This window comes from Gallinula chloropus (assembly GCF_964237585.1).
Source record: "Gallinula chloropus genome assembly, chromosome: 5".
NCBI lineage: Eukaryota > Metazoa > Chordata > Aves > Gruiformes > Rallidae > Gallinula > Gallinula chloropus.
In genome coordinates this window covers 22722427-22740937 of record NC_140090.1, presented here as the reverse complement: position 1 = coordinate 22740937, position 18511 = coordinate 22722427, and the positions used below count along the sequence as shown (strand labels likewise).

At 46.6% G+C, this 18511-nt stretch overlaps 1 protein-coding gene across 1 annotated transcript; it reads right to left on the bottom strand.

Moving 5' to 3' along the window:
* Positions 1–1992: 1992 nt before the first annotated feature.
* CDCA7 (cell division cycle associated 7) lies at positions 1993–9399 on the bottom strand (the record flags this gene model as incomplete). Its single annotated transcript, XM_084265370.1, has 10 exons — positions 1993–2023; positions 2332–2468; positions 2947–3096; positions 3524–3664; positions 4104–4292; positions 5051–5128; positions 5538–5792; positions 6992–7102; positions 7512–7634; positions 9379–9399. The coding sequence occupies 10 exons, from the start codon at positions 9397–9399 to the stop codon at positions 1993–1995; spliced, it is 1236 nt and encodes a 411-aa protein (XP_084121496.1).
* Between the last annotated feature and the right edge of the window lie 9112 nt (positions 9400–18511).

The window sequence follows — 18511 nt, the reverse complement described above, 5'->3', positions numbered from 1 at the left end:
CACTCCAGCAATCAGAAGGCAAGCCCAGCAATTAGAAGAAAAAAAAAAAAAGATTTAAAAAATTGCTCTCATCTGTCAGAACATGTATTTCTAGAGTTCCTTCTTCACAAAATGTACCTAGAGGGTAGAGCACTCTCCACCTCAGATTGCACAGCTATTCACGCTATAAAAGCAGACAAAGAGAGGACAGGAGATTTTCAATAGGACAGATTATTTATGAAACAGAACCGCAAGTCTGAGACATAAATATCTTTTGTTTCTCAATTCCCCTCTCCTCCCCTCCCACACACACTGATGTAATTCCCAGAAAGGTATAAACTGTGGATCATTATGTATACACACAGAGCAAACACTGTGCAAGCAGAGAAGTCTAACCCCATGTTTTGTTCCAGTGCTCAATAAAAGCAAGTCGATTCTTCTACTGTTCATCTGTACATTATTTATAACATGGCATTCTAAACCTTATACAAAGCTCAAACAGTAGTTTCTGTAACATTTATACCCTTTGTGGTTCTCTGGATGCAATTTTCATGGCACCTTCTTTTCTACAGCACTGAGTACACAAGACCCCATCCTTGCAGCACATTAGAATTCTTCAACTCCTTTTCTCCTGTACTCATGCTTCATTAACAGCATCATGTGAAATATCCTTCTACAATCATGCAGAGCCAGATACAGAAATACAGCTGGACCGTTAAGGAGGAGACCACAGCACTAACCACATTTCTAAGTGCTCACAAACTGTATGCAACCCATTACACATCTCCCGTTTCTATTTATTTTTAAAAGCCTTTTTGATGAGGCAGTTCTTCCTCATCTGTTACTACAACCAGGGTGTTTCTCAAGAATGTTATTTGTGTTTATGCTGCTGTACCCAACTGGAAACGCAACGCAATTCAAGCTCAGGAAGTCCTTGCTTGTCAGTGTTTTTTTTCAGGTAAAAAAGGAATTCCAGGCTTCTGATTCAAGTGATTTCTTGTCATTGTGCCTTCTCCTGATACCCAAATTCAACAAGTTACCATCTTCCATCCACTTGTAGCTGACCAACAGCCACACGAACCACTGCTCCTTACTTAACCGAGCTCTGATCTGGAGACTTCCCTCTTCCCCAGGACCAGCGCCAGTTCTGCAAAGCAGCAGTTCTACAGTTGCAGCAAGAACCAGGAGACCCCACAGAACCAGTAACTTAACAAAAGGTACATTCTAGTTTAGACAGTGGTCACTCCACAATGCATACAGTTACATTCAGATGACTGTCATCACTAGGCAATGTTAGTGCTGTGGCAGCTTTCAGCAGTGGCCTCCTCATCAGAGAAGTAGTACAAAGTGCCACTCCCAACTGCTTCTGCTGCATTTTTGAAGTCACTCAAGAGAATCTCTCTTAAAATGGCCAATGGGCACTTTGAGTACTCTGTAAAACCAAATATTAGTGCTTGGAGACTGCTCAGCTGCAACTTTTAGGGCTTCTTTTTTGAACTTCAGAAGCATTGTTGTTTTAGAGAATTTTTAGCTTCTATTTCATCGTTTATGTTCAGTGAGAGTCTACATTGCAGCAGAAGTTGGCCTGGAGTTAAGCACATATCTTTCTCCGTTCAACAGTGCCCTATATTTTCAGAACATCTATATCTTTTTGTGACCAACTTCAAAGCAAAAATAAACCTGCAGCACAGATCACTGCATGAATGAAACTCCAATGGCTTAAAGCCCTATCTCCTTTCAGGGGAAAAAAAAAGTTATTGGCATGAAAGCAAGGACGGATACTATCTGACTTGCAAAGTTGTTTAAAAAGAAAACAATGGCCCGTGGGCAAAGACATTCATTAAACAGTTCTCAAGTACAGTCTGCACTGAGATAAGTTCTTTATCCTTTTTTACCCAAAAAGGGGAAGGGAATGAAGGCACTGGCTTTGTAATCTCATTTGATTAAAAAATTCATTGTAGGCAATAATATGACATTGGTGAAAGAGTACGCAATGCAAAGGCAGTCACAGCTTCAGTCTTCCATTCCAAGTTCTTGTTTCAGACTGAAAGACAAGTAGAAACTTGAGTTAGCTTGTAGCAAAAGCCTGTTTGGAAACTCTTTAGACAAATTAGGGGAAGCCCTGACAATAAACACAGCTGAAGTTGAAAGCCAAAACAGAGTGGATATGCCACTTGCTTGGGTTAAGAACCAACACGTCAGAAAAATCGTATGGCAAAACCTGAGATTCTAAAGGCAACATGGACTGATCTTGAGATTTACCTGACAAACTGGGACCTAGAGAGCTCTCCCACTTTTGAGCAGCTTACCCCACTTAGACCAGAATCACACCTGACACAATGGCATGCTTACCTTTTCAAGTAGGCATGGACATTGTCATAGCCATGATATTTGGCCAGATAGACCAAGACTCCTGTAGCACATCGGCCATCACGCTGTCTGCAGAAGCTACAGTTGCAGATTCCACGACATGGTGGGCACCTCCAGGTCTACAGAAGACAGACAACAGGCTTTAACTCAACTGGAATGCCAGACAATTCACACCCGCAATTTAAGCAGTCAACTCTCCTTTGCCTGCCCTGCACATAGCCACCAGAAGCTTTCTACTCTGCTCAACTCCTGCACCACTTCCACAGCCCACAACAGCAGCACTCTGTCCCTAATACCATCCCTTTCCACAGGGCATTAAACAGTGATGGAAGGCAAAAAAGAAAACACTATTCAGGTACTCAGTACAAGAATAATTTGGCAGCTGCTCTGCTCCCCTGCAAACAAAGCTGCAGAAGTAGTAACTACAGCAAGTTCTAAACATACGGTTCTGTGAGTCAGTTTGACTCAAACCAGGACTGCATTATGTACTACGGCACTGGAAGCAGGTCCCCTGCGACAACTCTTTCGCTCTGAGTAACCAAGGCACCTCCCTGCTCAAGTTAAGCACAATAAAGCCAACATTCAAAATTGTCTTACCGGGTCCAGCAAGGCAGTTTTGACATCCTCCCCATACCTATTGCGGAGGCATGGGCCGCAGAATTGGCCTCGTACTCCTATGCAATCCGGGTTACGACAATTTGTCTTGGTGTCTATGGTTTTTTGGCGACACTGATGACAGGTGGATCCCTATAACACAAAGAAAGTAGTTCAGGAAACACAACTTTAAAGGTCTGGGGGAATAGAGCATTTAACAAGCAATATCTCTGGCAGCTAACAGTGCTTAGCCTGAAACAGAAAGCCACCTTGCAAGTTCAAACCAAGATTGTTTTAATATGGCATTTTCAATGCCTGTTAATCACTCTCCTCAGCTAGTATCACCTAGGTACCACAGCAGTTTCAGGGTGAAAGCAAGCTAACTGGTTCAGTAAAGCCCATTCTATAAATTCAGGGACAGATAAGAGATGACATTTCAAGCTCTTGGGCATACCTCTCCCAAAAAAACTAACCTTCCTCTGACAGCAAGTCTCTTCTATTTGATGCTAAACCTCAAATAGGAAAGAACAAGAAAACAACTTCATCATGAATGCTTTTCACAAAGCCGGAATATACTTACTAAGGCTCTGTTATAGACTTTCTCACTTGCAGATCCACAAATATTATTCAGCTCTTCCTCTGTTATCTCCTCCACTGGGCGCACAACGTGTGGAAAAGCCATAGCACCACGGTGACCCCTCCTGGGAGTTCGGGCTTCGTGCTGAATAGTGAAGACATGATACTTTTACTATTAGTTTCAACAAAAACTCTATATAAACAAGGTGGGGATCTCTTCAAAGCAGTGCCCAATACCAATCATGTGAAAAATAGAAAAAGAAATAACAGGTCCTTTGCAAAGCCATATGATACAGATGCAGCTTTAGCACCTTCACTTGATCTGTCACCTTCAGGGTGCAGAAATGCTACCAAGTCATACTTAATTGGTGCCAAAGTGCAAGAGAAAGTCATTTTTAAAGGATAGGACAAGAGGAAAGTGGAAAATACACAGAAGATACTATTTTCTGTACTTTTCCCCAGGCTGTGGCATACTTCTCTTGATGATCTCTATAAGAACTGCTCTGTAGGAATTGCTGTTTTCTTGACAGGATACAAAACCACCCTCGTGATCAACCTGCAACAGAAATAGAACCTCAACATACCTCCATGTATTCATCAGACATCTTTCTTCTTCTCACTAACATGTATGGGTCATCATCTTCCTCTTCTGGCACAGGAGTAGGAGGGCCTTCAGTCAGGGACCTGGATCTTGTATGAGGCCGAGAACTTCGGTCTGGGTTCCTCCTCAAAGCACTTCTGGGCAATGAACGTTTTGGAAGTCGCTTTGGGCCCTGGTAAATTTTAAAGGCCCCTCATGAAACAGGTGAAAACCCAAACAGGTCCTGTCCCTACTATTGACTTTCTCCCCCAAGAGACACTCCTTCCTTCTGTCTTTCCCAAAGACAAAGTCTCCCCCCACCCCAAATCAGAAAACACATGGTAAAAACATCCAAGGCAAATTCATCTCAAGGCATTCTGCTAACTTCAGAGAAAGAGTCAAAAGCACAGCTATGTCCATGCAGGTGTAAGACACAGCAACCACCCCTTTCAGCGGCAGAGCCTGTGGTCTATGAGGAGTTGAGACTTTTCACGTTGCTCCCATCTTCCAATAGCTTACAGGTAAGTTGGCAGTGAAATTCATTATGCTGCCAATTCACATCCCAACCTTCTTTAAGGACCTAGTTAGGCCCAACATCAGATTCTTTTCAAGGCTCCAAACTCAGCAAGTATTCAGGCTTGAGCTTCAAAGCCTAAGCCGTGCCCTGCTTATCTCCAGCCTTTGTATAAATACATATTTACACGGCACCTTGTTTAGTTTCATTGGCCTGTGGAGACACATAACCTTTATGAATTAATCTGTTCTGCTTTATACAATGACAAACCAAAAGGGAATTGCAAAAGGAGAATGCCTGACTTAGGAAGCAATAAAATTGTGAGCTGGACTTTGATATGAATGATTTATTAAGCTTTTTAATTAAGAGTCCTGTTTTGTAATGTCAGAACTTGATCCTCAGAAATCTGAAGGCAAATATAGAAAGCTTATACTTACACGACTGACAGTTGGTAATGATTTTCTCCCATCAAAGATACCAGAAACATTTTGCAACTCAGCCATTAGTTTTGCAAGCTAACAAGGAAAAGAAAAAGGAAGCAGAACCTTAACTGGGGTGTTTATGTGCTATTACAGGCTATTAGATTAGGGCAATTGGCTAGAAGTACAATTACTTATAAGAAATGCAATCACTCTTCAAGTTTTTGCTTTTATGTCTTATTTATGTTCTAGTAGCTGCAAGCAATTTGAAAATGCTCAAAGTTATTATGTTAAAGCCCTATTCTTTAGGCTTGCAGCCTCTGGATTTTCACATGCCAGTGGACATAAAAGTATCAGATATAAATATTAGGAATGTAAATTCCTCTTAATGCAGTCTCACAACTCCCATTAGGGTTAACGTGAATGACCAAAGTGGTCCCCATGAGTCAAAGGGGAGGTGGGGGTGGGAAGAAGGGGAATCCCCCAGGATACACTGAATACTTGCCATTGCTTTGTTTTCCTTTATGTTTAAAGCTCTTTTTTCTAAAAACACGGCACCCTTTTCTTCTGAGTCAGAGTCGGAATCTGGAGCAGGCATCAACTTTTCAGGAAGGGGTTTCATCTCACCCTTCCTCCTCTCTGATCTTCGAGGTGGAAATTTCATGGCTACTTTTAGAGGAACAGAGCATTTCTGCCTTCTCTGGGCTACCTCCTCACTTCCCGAACTTGTACCATTCTCCTCTGAATCCGATTCCAATTTCTGTTAAACAAAAATGAAAGCATGTAAATCCAAGTGAGTTGCTCTGCAATTAAATGCAGTTTAAAAATCTGTTGGTGTGGTTCAAGAAGCTATCTGGGTGAAATCTAGATGTCTAAATCTTCAGTCCTAGTACTCATATTTTCAGGGAGAGAAGCAGGCAGGAGGAGAGGGGGGCACAGGGATAAAAAACTCAGGGAGAGCCACACTGCATTGCTGTAAAACACGAGGAGGAAAAAAACCCCCAAATTTAGTTTCAGTTGCAACAGTCTTAGTTGTCACTGGTAGGTCTAATAGCAAAGATAATTTGTGCACAAAAAAATTGGCAGTAAAGGGCTCGGTTTTGCAACACATTATATTTGGCTGTAAAAAAAGCCACAACAAAGTTCTCTGCACAGAGTCAAACCCAAGTTCCTAAGTTGTCAAGAACAGTCATCTCACAGTATCAATGATACCAAGTGAAAACTTCCTTCTACAGCCAGTAAATGAAATAATTACAAATAAACCCCTGTTATTTTATTTTCTTTGAATTCCGATGCCTTGTTTACAACTTTTGCAAGAACCAAGGGTTCACTGAGGACAGAAGTCTCCCAAGTAGTCTCTTTATTGTCATGCTATTTAACTCAGACACGTCCTCTTCCTTACTTCATTCTTCTCTGATAATTCCTCAGCACGTTCTGAAGTTACAACAAACATGGTACTACTTCTGTCTTCTCTACTAGACACTAACAGCTGGACTTTTTAAGCTGCCCTTGTACTGACACCAAGGAAAAGCAAGAAGGCAGATTTCGCCACCTATCACTATTTCACTACTATTAAGGAGGCAGAGCATTTCCTGCTACGCTGTCAGCACACAGGTCTGACTGCATGCCAGCATAGGCAGAAAATTTCTCAGGTGTGCTGGAGTCCAAGGCCTCACATAACATTTCATATTAAGGAAACCAGCAATGTCAGAAACTAGCAGAGTAACATCCAACAGGAAGGGCCTTTTTAAGATGTATTATATTTCAAAATCCACGACACATTTTTAATCTGAACTTAAAAGCTCAGCATCTTGGGGGCTTTTTACGAAGAAAAAAAAAAAACAAACTTAAATTATGGCTACTTACAACTGTACATTAAATAAAACAATGCTTCTTTCTGACAACATATGACTTCTAAGCTGGAATTCAAAACTACAAACTAAAAATCAATTATCTTACCAATGCACCTTGAATCTCATTTTCTGAAAAGCCACAGAAGGATTCATCATCAGTGGCTTCGTGAAAAATTTTTGCCAGTTCTTCTTTAACATCCGATCTAAGCTTGCGTTTCTATGAAGAATAAAATATCCTTTAACTGAAGTTGCACATAAAATTATTCAAATTTACAAGTGCAGTGTAAGCAAATGGCTTTTTTTATAAAGAAAAAAACAGTTAAGGCATTTAACAAGGGGTTTCTGAACTGCAGTTGCAAATTATCAGGCATGTTAGGTTAGGTGACATTTCAAAGGCTAGAATAAATAGCTAATCTATTTCCAACAATTACCACCTAGAAGCACAACTGAAGAGTGAAATGAAATTACAGCATATAGCATAGATTTATAACTACTGTACAAAAACATAAGCAGAGCAAGCAGTTTTAATCGTGCACAAAACATTTACTAGCTTTATCAGCTTTACATTTGTGTGAACTTCACCAGCACTACTCACGCAGTTTTATTTGTTCTTGTACTGTACTTACTGTGTTTGCAAAATTATCAGAACCAAAACTGTCACAACTATCATCAGAGGATGAGGATGTTTCCATGGGAATCAGTTTCGTGTTTCGGAATGCTGTGAAGTTTCTCCTTCCCGAACAACGGCGCTGCAAAAGGACAACGGCAATGCCATTAATAAGAGAGACCTGGTGTAGCACGCTGGCTTTGAGGCACATCCTCAAATTGAGATTTAGGAAGTCTGAACATTTTAGCAAGCTTGACAGGTTTAAATACAAGTCAGCGTAATTTTCGTCAGCTTTGAAATAAATCCCAAAGTTGTAAATGGGAATAGTTTCTGCTCTGATACATTTCTCAGTGTGATAGATTAGTTTTGGCCTGTATTTTGAAACACTTCTTTTATGCAAACAGCCAAAAAACACCTATACTTCCCCAATCCTTCTAGGCAATGCGGGGGGGGGAGTACAAATAGTACTTAGAAACCTGCTTTATTAGTTACTTTGAGCCTGAGGCAAACACTAAACACACTGCAGTAGTTGAAGGGACCAAGAACCACATCCACACCGAAGAAAGAGGAGCTTTGAAACAACTGCTGCGGGCACCAAAGCGTTTTGTTAGCTTCACTACTAGGCTGAAACCCCTCTTCTGGTGGGCTTCAGGGTTACTTGTCCCAGGGCCTGCTTCCACCGACAGCGCCTCATAACCACCGCCCCGGGGGGGCAGCGACCCCACGGCCGAGGCGGCTGCACCCAGAGCGGCCGCTGCCCGAGCTCCCCAGGCGTTACCAGCTTACGGGCTCGCCCGACCAAGCCAAGTATTTTATTAGGCGCAGTTTCAACAGCGACTAGCCTGAGAGATGAGATTTAAAGACCTCCGTCCGTCCCCCAACGCCCAGCTTTCGGCCGGAGCGGCACGGCCACACCCGAGGCCCGCCCACGCTTCAGCGCTGCGGGTGCCAAGGGGGAGGTACAGGAACCTCCCGGCCCGGCCCGCCTCGCAACGCCGCCGCGCAAGGAGCCGTTCCTGGCGTTGCCTGCCGCGGCTGCGGGAGCGCCCAGCCTCAGAAACCCCGCCGCGGCATCCGGCCAGCACCGCGAAGCCCCGACCAGCAGCCCCACCGTCGCGTCGGTACGCGAAAGTGTCTCCCCGCGGGAGGCTGCCGCCGGCACGGTCCCGCACGCAGGCCAGGGGCGCGGGCAGCTCTCCCCGCCTCCCACTAAGATGGAGCGGCCCCCCGACACACCCGCTGGGGCCGCCCCCCTTCGCCCACCTCCCCCGAGACCGCTGCGCCCCACGCTGCCGGGAGGCCCCTTCCCGCTGCCAGGAAGTCCCTTCCCCCCGCAGCAGCCCCCGCGCGCCCCCACTCGCACGGCGGCGGGGGGGAGGCCGGCAGGACGCGGGGGCGCTGCGAAGCTGGCGTCGGGCCGGCTGCTCCTCGCCGCGGCCTCCCACCCCTCCCCCCCCACCCCCGAGCACGGCTGCAAAGCCGAGGTTCCTCACCCAGCCGGGCGGGCAGGGCACCGCCGTGCTCGGACACGGGTAGCCCCAGCGCCGCCGCGCTCAGGGTGCCCGAGGCTGCCGGTCCGCGTGGAGGGGCTGCCCCCGTGTCCGTGTCCCCCCCCCACCCCCCCCGGGGTGTCCGGCGAGCCCCAGCCTAGAGACTCGCCTCACCTTGCCCAACTCCACCAGTCTCCCGCAACAGTCCCCGCAACACGGCTTTCCCCGGCTACGAGACCCCGCAGGGTCCGGGGAGAGAGCCACCGCAAGCGCCACAACTCCCACCCCTCCCCAGCCCGGGAGCCGTCACCAGCAGCGACCCGCAGCCGTGTGGCACCCCGGGAGCCCCGCGCGCGCAAGCCCGGCGGGCAGTGCCACGCCGCGGGCAGCGCTCACCTGCGGGCGCGGCAGACCCATGCTGGCAGCAGGACGAACACCACGGAACTGAAGATTCGCGCCAAAGCAACCAGGACCACGGGGGGCGGGGCCCGGCGGCGCTTTTCCCGCGTTAGTCCCCGAGTCCTGGCAGATATAGATATTACCCTCGGGATCGGGCGCCCGGTGTGCCCGCGCCCGTTCACCCACCCCTACTGAGGAGCTCTCCAGCTCTCTTAGGACGCCCTCGGAGGAGCTATTGCGGGGACCCCCCCTTTTTTATTTTTTTCTATTCGCTGTAAGAGGATTGTTGAGCTGCAAGGGCCTGGCTCCGTGGCGCGAAAAGCTCCCGGCCGGATCGCCGCGGGACTCGCGTGCTAGAGGGAGGGGCACCCGCAGGGCCTAGGGCCGCCCTTCGCTGAGCTGCTGCAACTGGATGAGGGGCTGCGCCCCCGGCCCGGGCAGCCTCCCACGTCTCCTAACTGTCTCCTTTAAACGCTTTTAGTGTTACGTGCCGAGCCTGGGTTTGTTTCCCCCGCTCTGAAACCTGAAGCTGTCAGGGGCAGAGGGGGTTCTGTCCACAGGAAGGTCGGAGCCTGTGTCCCGGCTGTCCCCAGGGCTGGGGTGGCGTCCCCAGGCACCCTGCGGCCCTTAAGGCCCAGCACAGCCCGGGGCCGCAGTGCCGCAGCGTTCAGCAGTGTCTGCGAAGTGGGACAGCGACCATGCGCTTAATAAGCCAACCCCCAACACGCATGCCTGCCGCGTTGCCACAGTAAATGAGGAGTTACTTGCTAAGGCACCTTGTGCTCAGCTCAGCGTTAGGAGTGACTGCTGCTGCCGGGCGAGCACAGCGGTGTGATGGGATTCTGCACAGAACTTGGCTGGGTTGTGCTTTGCGAACGAAGTATTACTTGAGGAAATAGATCATCAGTCACTGCAAACCATCTTATGTAATGTTTGTGGTATCGCGTTAAATACAGATGTTAAATGCAGACATGTGATGCTATGCGACCAGTATTTGTCTGCAGTAGTAATGGGAGAAGCCCTGAATGAAGCTGTCTGGAATATGTGGCCCCAGTGTTTGCTGTAATACTCCGTTTATCTTGTGGTTTGAGCAGGGCTTAGCACCAGCGCAACCGTAGCTGCTCAGCATTTCCAGGTGCTCACCCAGCAGTGGGCGAGTCCCCGTTGCAGTCGGCATGAAGGAAGGAGGCCCCGCGCTCGTGCAGCCCACACGCAAACCTACGCCTGTGTAAAGCAAACCCCGAATCATCCCTGAGCCAAAGCCTGTAAATAGGGTACCGCACAATAGAGTACAAGGGCCCTTGTGGAGGTTTTCTATTTTCTGTGGGCATTATTCTTCCTGCGCATGCTGCAATCTGTCATGTAAAAGAATCTCCATTTTAAATAAGCCTGTAATTACATACTTACCTGCACCACTGGCTTCTCAGCACACGCACAAAAGCGGATGAACTAAACCCAGTTCTCTGGAGACCAGACCACACTCGATTCCTCTAAATCCGCATTAGTGGAGGATTGCCACCCAGATGGTTTCCAGCTAAGACGGCTCAGTTGGGAAGGGGGTATTTCTTGAATTTTTGATGTAGCTTCACTTCTTTCAGAGGAAAAAAGAAAAAATCTACAAGTACTAGTTTACTTACACAGAAGAAGAGATCCAGTTTCTCAATTACAACAACCCTTAGAATCTTGAATCATGATTATCAGGATTTTACTAGAAAAGGAGCCCATCTTCACAGCTTCTACAGAACATCATGTGAAATGTTATGGAGTACTGATGGGTCTAGCTGAATCCACACCTAAGACGGCAGTTAATTTTCCATTGAATGCTTAATAAAAGAGCATTTTTCAAACAACATATGTAGTCAAATGGCTTTAAAATTTCTAGGCTAGAGAAGAAACCAGACGGGACATTTTATGAACTGTATTTTCAACTGCTTTTTAAAAAAAATATGTGACACAATTAATTTATTGAAAATTGTGCATGTCAATTCATATAATTTGCAGAGGACTGGGGAGAAGGGGCAGGAAAGGGAAAAATGGGAAGTATGTGAAGGGCAGGGGCTTCCTTTCCTATTGTACAGTGCAGAGTACCAGAAAATGAAGGCCTGTAGCTCTGAAGATGGCTGTTGTGACCTGATGTGACAGGTTAAAAACACCAGTATTAGCTTATCTCTTATTCAGACATTGTGGATGGAGACCTGAAAGGTTGGTGTGATAATCAGCTGTGGGAGGGAGTCTTACAGCAGCAGGACAGCCCTATTTTGGCTAGAGACTGCAGGGTGGGTAGACAGATGGTTTCTACGCAGAACAGTGAGGGCCAAGGTGCCTGGAGTGAGGCCCTTTGCTTAATTAATGCATATTAAAGTTACCAACTCTAAATTTGATAACGAGCTAAAAGCACATGCTAAACATGTCTGACTGCAGTACTAGACTCTTGACCCAAATCTGGTTAAACATCCCCCCAGGGAGGGCACAGCTCAGGTTGGGGTATAAAGGGTATTGCGGAAGCTACCCCCAGGGGCGCCAAAAAGGTTGAAGACTCCAAAGAGTCTGATGTACGTCCTTCAGACATAAACCGCTGACCAAGCGTGGGCCTAAGCCTGGGCCTAGCCGCACCTGGGTTCCTCCCTGAGAAGGGCTTTAGAAAGCAAGGGGGTCCTTTCTGAACCTTGTGAGGCCTGAGGGCCACCCTCAGCCTCACATCAGACTCCCACCCTCTTTGTGACACCTACACCACTGTCATTCCCTCCCATTTTCATCTTCACGCCCTTTAGACATGTTATAACCTGCAGGGCCCAGATGCCCTCGGCGGATGGGCAGAACAAACTCACCAACTGGCTTCACCATGACAGAAAAAGTTTCTTAATGTTTGTCAAGACACGGGCCCAGACACAGGCAGCAATAGCTATCTGCAATGGCTGAAGACGTGCAAAGCTTAACCTGGGTGAGCACTGCATTTTCAGCCACATTTAACTCACACTAGGCTAATGTGAGTGGGAGAAAACATCCCTGCCCCTTCAGGCCCTCAGCATGGGTCCAGTGCTACCCTAAGGGCTCATGTGTCACATTATCTGCAGTATTTTATCAGGTGCTTCCAAGAAAAGAGTCTCTTTAAATTCTTTCCTTGAAATGAGTTATCAGGACATGGTAGTGGCCCTTGGTAGACATCCTAAGGGAATCAGCTGAAATTACAGGGGGATGCATGGTAGATTGAGTGTGCAAGGCTTTCTGCATCCATCTGGGGGAATCAAAGTTGTTTACATATTAGGAGCTTCAAGCACCAGCAAGAACATGGACTTCCAACAATAGCTCCATTGTCAGAAACAGCAAATGTGACCTTTGTTCCCTGGGAGGAAGGACAAGCGCTCTCCTCGATGTTATCCAGCAGATTTCAGCGGTTGGCATTGCACCACGGCTTTTGTCTTTGGAGGCAGGGCTACTTTTGCCCTGTCCCTGAATCTCCTACACACTTCCTAGCTTAAATATGGACAGCACACTTCACGCACTAGTTTCCTTTTTTCAAAAAAAAAATTGGGCAATACACTTCTATCTGCCTAAAATAGCATGTGGACACATTAATTAATGTTTGTGTGATGCTAGTAATTATGGTGATGGGACTTGCACATCGATACAGATTTATAGATGCAGAGATTTCAGTGGAAAGGAAGAGTTTGGGTTCTCACGACTGCAGAGTACCTGTAGCACAATGCAATAGCGTATGTCTTAGCTCCATAGAAAAGAATAAGATTGCAGCCACTAATGACAGTAATTAAAAATTTCTGTAAGAGCTGTCCAATCACCTCTTCATCTGAGCAAATTATAGTGTGTTATTGAAACTGTTAGTGCAATAAAATGAAGCTAAAAACATTTTGCATTAAAATAATCAGACATTGATTTATGATGTAAATTGTAAAACGGTAACCTATAACACACACTAATTGTTTTTCTCTCTCTTGAAAGGTGTGTTTCAGTAAAGGATCTGATCAAGCATATGTATTTGCTCACGTGTCACCCTCCAGTGGCTAACATTACTATACGAGACATAAGAAGGTGTATAATCAGGTAACTTGCTCTTGATTGCAACCCAGAAAGGCCACTTGTTCTTACACAGAAGCAGGATGGCCACTTTTGGAGATTTAATTATAGTTAGACCTCTGCATGTTTACTGGACGTTTATTTGTATTGAGTACATTTTTACTGTAAATACTTTGATGTTATGCTCTGATAGGTAGAACCAAAATTTGTAAAATAAATCTAAATATTTAGCATGTACAGTTTATAGCCAAGACCAGCTGTATCAACTCCACAAAATACCTCCACAATGCAAACAGTATCTTTTCTTTTTTCCTCTCTCCAAGGAAAAATGTATTTTGTTTGTATTTCCTTGTGCTTTGCTGTAAGTTCCTAATTAGTAAAAGCTGGGTACAAATTCATCCCACATGTTGAATTGAAGGTGGTCATGTCTGATCCTGTTCATTACCAGGTTTTTTTGACACAAACTGGTGAGACCATAAAAACGGAAAGAATAAGAGAAGGAAAACAAAGGAATAAACAACAGCTTAGGGAGAGAAAAGGGGCAGTTGATAAATGTCTCTGGGTACCTGTATTCATCATCGCACTAAGACTATGTCTGAAATGTGGTCAATTTTGATAGAAATTTTAATGATTATTTCAAGTGCATGTCACGGGGGATCACTCCGAGCCCAGAGCACTGTGATGCACATTATGGGAGTGTAATTATAATGCTCATTTGAGTATCTCGTAACCATTCCACAAAATGCATAGCAAAAAATGGTGATCAAAAAGTAACAGTTGTTGATATGCAATAGCCACTTTTAAAAGCTCACGATCCCAGCCCTTTCATTCTTGGGCTTTGATTTATGTTTCCCTTTGAAAACACAAAATAGATTAAGTCACATCATAAAGAAATTGCTTACAAAATGTTCTGCAGATGCATAGCTGTGGGAAACAGGAGGCTATCAGAAAATAATCAAAAATGCTTACAGCAGTCTGTTTTTTTCCTCTTTTATATAAGCTTTGCCACTGCCTCTTTGTGAATGTTGATTTGCATCACCTCTATCAGCCTTCAGTGAGATGCAGTTGCTGGGAGAGGGTGGGACTGGGGGACAGGCGGTGGCTTAACCCCTTCCCCAGGGACCTACCTCTCTCCTGGCAGCTCCCTCAAGAGCAAGGAAGGATGGGGGAACAGGTAGAAAGCCTCCCCTAGGGCTCACTACTGCCTGCTGGGGGGTCCTCAGGGCACACCTCAAAGTTTCAGGCTCGTGTTCTGTCAGAGGACACAGGAAATGCTCTCTCTCTCTTCTGCAGGGAGCCCTCATCTTTCTTGCTAAGGCAGGAAAATAAATAAGGCAGGTATGTTGAGCCCCAGGTATAGACAGCTGCTTCATTCTGCATAGCACAGTGTTGGTGTCTGTAGTCCTTCTGCACCTGCAAAATCACCTCCTGAAGTTTCTGGGAGGAGGCACTGACCCTGGGGGCAGGCAGGCAGCTGGCGCCAGAGTGATGGGATGTGGCTGGGGGGAGCATGGGTGCTGCTGGGGTGGGGGCTGCAGAGAGGGGCTGCGTGCTTTAACCCCAGCTCTCAGCCGCCCCGAGCTGCCGCTGCTTCCCAGCGCCGTTCCTCTGTCCTCTGAGACATTCATCTCAAATGCCCTGTATTTACACGTACTCAAGCGTGATCTTGGCAGACCCTTATTAGTGTTATTGCCATAATAGACTTCTCCTCCATAACCTCTAACTTTTTGCAACAAACTGGCTTGAACTGCTAAGCTTTGGCACTTCATTAGATAAGAAAATTATGTAAAAACCCTTCTATGGTGGACACATACACAGAAAATAATTCTGTCAGATGTAATTTTCAGAGGTAGCACAGCTATTTGGTTCCATTTTAGTGACGTGAGATGTCAGGAGGTCTCTCGGTTTGGGGTTTTTCCACAATTACAAAAGCAACTGCTCGTCTTTCCCAGCCTGAAGTAATAATAATAATAATTAGGTCAGAGTGCATTCTCCAGCACAATCAAAAAAAAAAAAAAGTGCTTATCTTTGATGCATGGTCCAGTGTTCTTGGCAGCAAGTTTGTAGAATGTCTTTAAATACTCGGGGTTCGATCCTCAGCAGCATCAGCTGGGCTGGAGAGGAGGAGGACAGTGAAGGGTGCCCCAGCTGGGGGCTGTTGTTCAGAGTGAAGGAGAGAGGGGGGATACAAAGTGCATGTCAACTTCTCCTCCTTCAATCAGATGAGCAAGCTGCAGCATATGTGGGTTTTTTCTAGAAAGCAAACAGTGTCCCAACCCCTCCATCCCTGTTTCACACTGATGCCAGTGAGGAAGAAGGTTCTCGTGGGGTGTTAGCTCGGCCATGGCAGCATGGGGGGAAGTGGGAGCGGGTGCTCACTCTCACCACTGCACAGGAACTGGGCTTGCTTTTTCTAGCATTTCACAGAAATAACCAATGACAAGCAGCAATGCCTGTGAACCCCAGCCCTGAAAAACCACTGCTTCTGGGAGCATGGCAGTGTTTTGTCCACTGGGATAGCATCACTGGGATCTGGGTATAGGTGGGGAGACAGTTGCATCCCCCCTGCTGCAGGCAGGTCTGAGCAGCATCAGTGCAGAATGACCAGGTCCCATGGTCATCCCATCCCATCCCATCCCATCCCATCCCATCCCAATGACCAGACCCTCCCCCAACACAGAGGTACAGGGCACGGAGGTACAGGTGGCAGTGGCAGCCATCGGACAGGCTGAAACCCTGGCAGCTGCATTCCCCAGCAAAATTGGGTCAGATGGCCACCCCATCTTCTCTGTCTGACCACTACTTCTGTTTATCTTCTTGAGGAGTGCAGCACAGGCATAAAATTTCAGTATGTGTTTTGAGATCAGCATGAGGCCAAAGCAACAACTAGAAATGTTGCAGTAGAGAGATGACCGTACTGGCCAAATCAAACACTGAGCTGGGTGTAAATTCCTGCGCAGGCTGTAAAAAGTGACCTCTGCATCTCTGCTGCTCCGGGATGGATTGATGGTCTACTCATGTCACAAGGGGTTAGTGTGAGAAACAGCCTAGGGGTGTTTTTATGATTTTGTGGCCCCTTGGTCTGTTCAGTAAGCTGTCACCTCTGACAATCATCCTTCTGTGAATTTGCAGTCTCTGGAAAAGGAAAGGCTTGTGCAAGGGGTTGAGCTGGGAAACAAGTAACTCTGCTGTTTCATCCTTTCCCCACCCAGGAAGATGAACAACTACAAAAGCCCTCTGAGCAGGTCTGACCCTTTCTGCAATGCTTTCGGCTCTGCTGAGCAATCTGCAGGCCAGCAGCTGCAGCCCCTTCGAGCCCTGGCTGCACGTGAACAAAAGCAGTCTGTGTTTGCAGGACTGGGCAGTGTTTTTGCTCCAGGGAGTCTCACAATCATACACTGCCCGCTATGTTTAGGAGCAGTTTCACTGGCACTGGAACCACCGGCCGGTTTGCAGCACAGCAGCATGCACGCCTCTGGCCTGCAGGACGCAGGGACCACGTGCCCCGAAAGCAGGGTTGCTGGGCCCCTTCCCCCACGCAGCACTGCGCCAGGTTGCTGGTCTGGCTGCTGGAGCAGGTCCCCAGCACACTTGCCTCTTGCAACCAGTCCCTCTGAAGAAGCAGCAGAAGCCGTGTGTACTTAGGAAGCCAATAACCAGCAGGATCAGACCCAGTGCTGGAACGTCTTGCTGAGCTACAAAAGAATGATTGCTAACCTCAGTGTTAGGTGCCTGCTCTCCATCCTACTGTTGTTTTGGTTTGGGTTTTTTTTAAAGACATCCTTAGATATGTAGGAAAGGCACCCCTCCAAAACCCAACAACGTAAGAAAACCTGAACCACGCATTTTGCTGGCAGAAAAAGAAAGAAGTCTCAGCACCATTTTTGCTCCTGCCATGAGAACATCAGCTGCGGGAGGAAGCTTGAAAGGTTTCACAAAACCAAGGACAGTAATGCTGAGGTTAACCCTCTCTGCTTCCTGTCTGAGCTGAGCACCCTTGCTTCCTCCCTCCCTCCTAGCTCACCATCAAAGCCAGGAGCTAACTGTTGGAGAGACACACCTGCACACCCTGAAACCTTTCTGCCAATGTCTGGCATCCAGGGGGAGTTGGGCAACTCTTCTGATTCCCACAAGAACCAGAGTTGTTGAACAAACAAACAGAGTCTGTGTAAGCTCTGACAGTCAGAGTCTTGCACTTTCAAGAAGTAAAAAAACAATAAAATAAATTGTAGCCATTTTGTAAAGATTCTCCCACTGGATGCGAATACTCACTCACTTTGGACATCCAGTTCTGAATGTTCCTGCATGAGTTTCCTGCTATTTTTCATCATCCATTCCAGCAGCCATCCCAGAGCTGGCTTCTTATAATTCAGAGCATTTAAAACTGTGGAAAAGGAAAATGCAGATACCTTTTGGGGATTAAAAAAACAGCAACATCAGCGCATGGAGAGAGAAAGACCAAGAAAAAGGGGAGCCAGGAAAACAAGAGCAGCACTGCTACAGCAGTGCTGTTTTGCACGGCTGGCAGAGTGGGCTGTGGAGGGCAGGCGTAGCACTGCCGAGGATATGTGTATGGGTGAGGACAGTGTGTCCAGCTCCTGGTGTGCAAGTCTAGACACAGTGGTACTTAAATACGATTGGCTTTAACAGACCTGTAAGAAAACCCTAGGAAAAGGCAGCATGGCTCCTTCCCAAACAGCAGACATTTGCTCAGACAGCCTGCTGTCCCACATGGCTGCGCGTGGTCTGCGAGCCAGTGGTGGCTGTGTGGTGGTACAACATGGAGATAAATTGCTCAGCTTCATAAAGTACTGGGGGGTGAAAATGTAATCACATTCTGACTTGTAACTAATTATTACCAAGATAGGGAGTAGCCACATTAAGAGTGATAAAAATGAGATAGAAAACTAGATCTTGCTGAGATTTTTTTTTTAACAGTTCCCTCACTGTTGCTCTAACCAGCATTGCTGGTGCAGGAAGAGGCTTTCTCATCAGTCACTATCGCATGACTTTAATGTGAATAGGTGTGATCAATACCATCCGCTCCTCCTTCAACTACTAATGAACACTTTAACACAACAGATGTGGACAGCCAGCA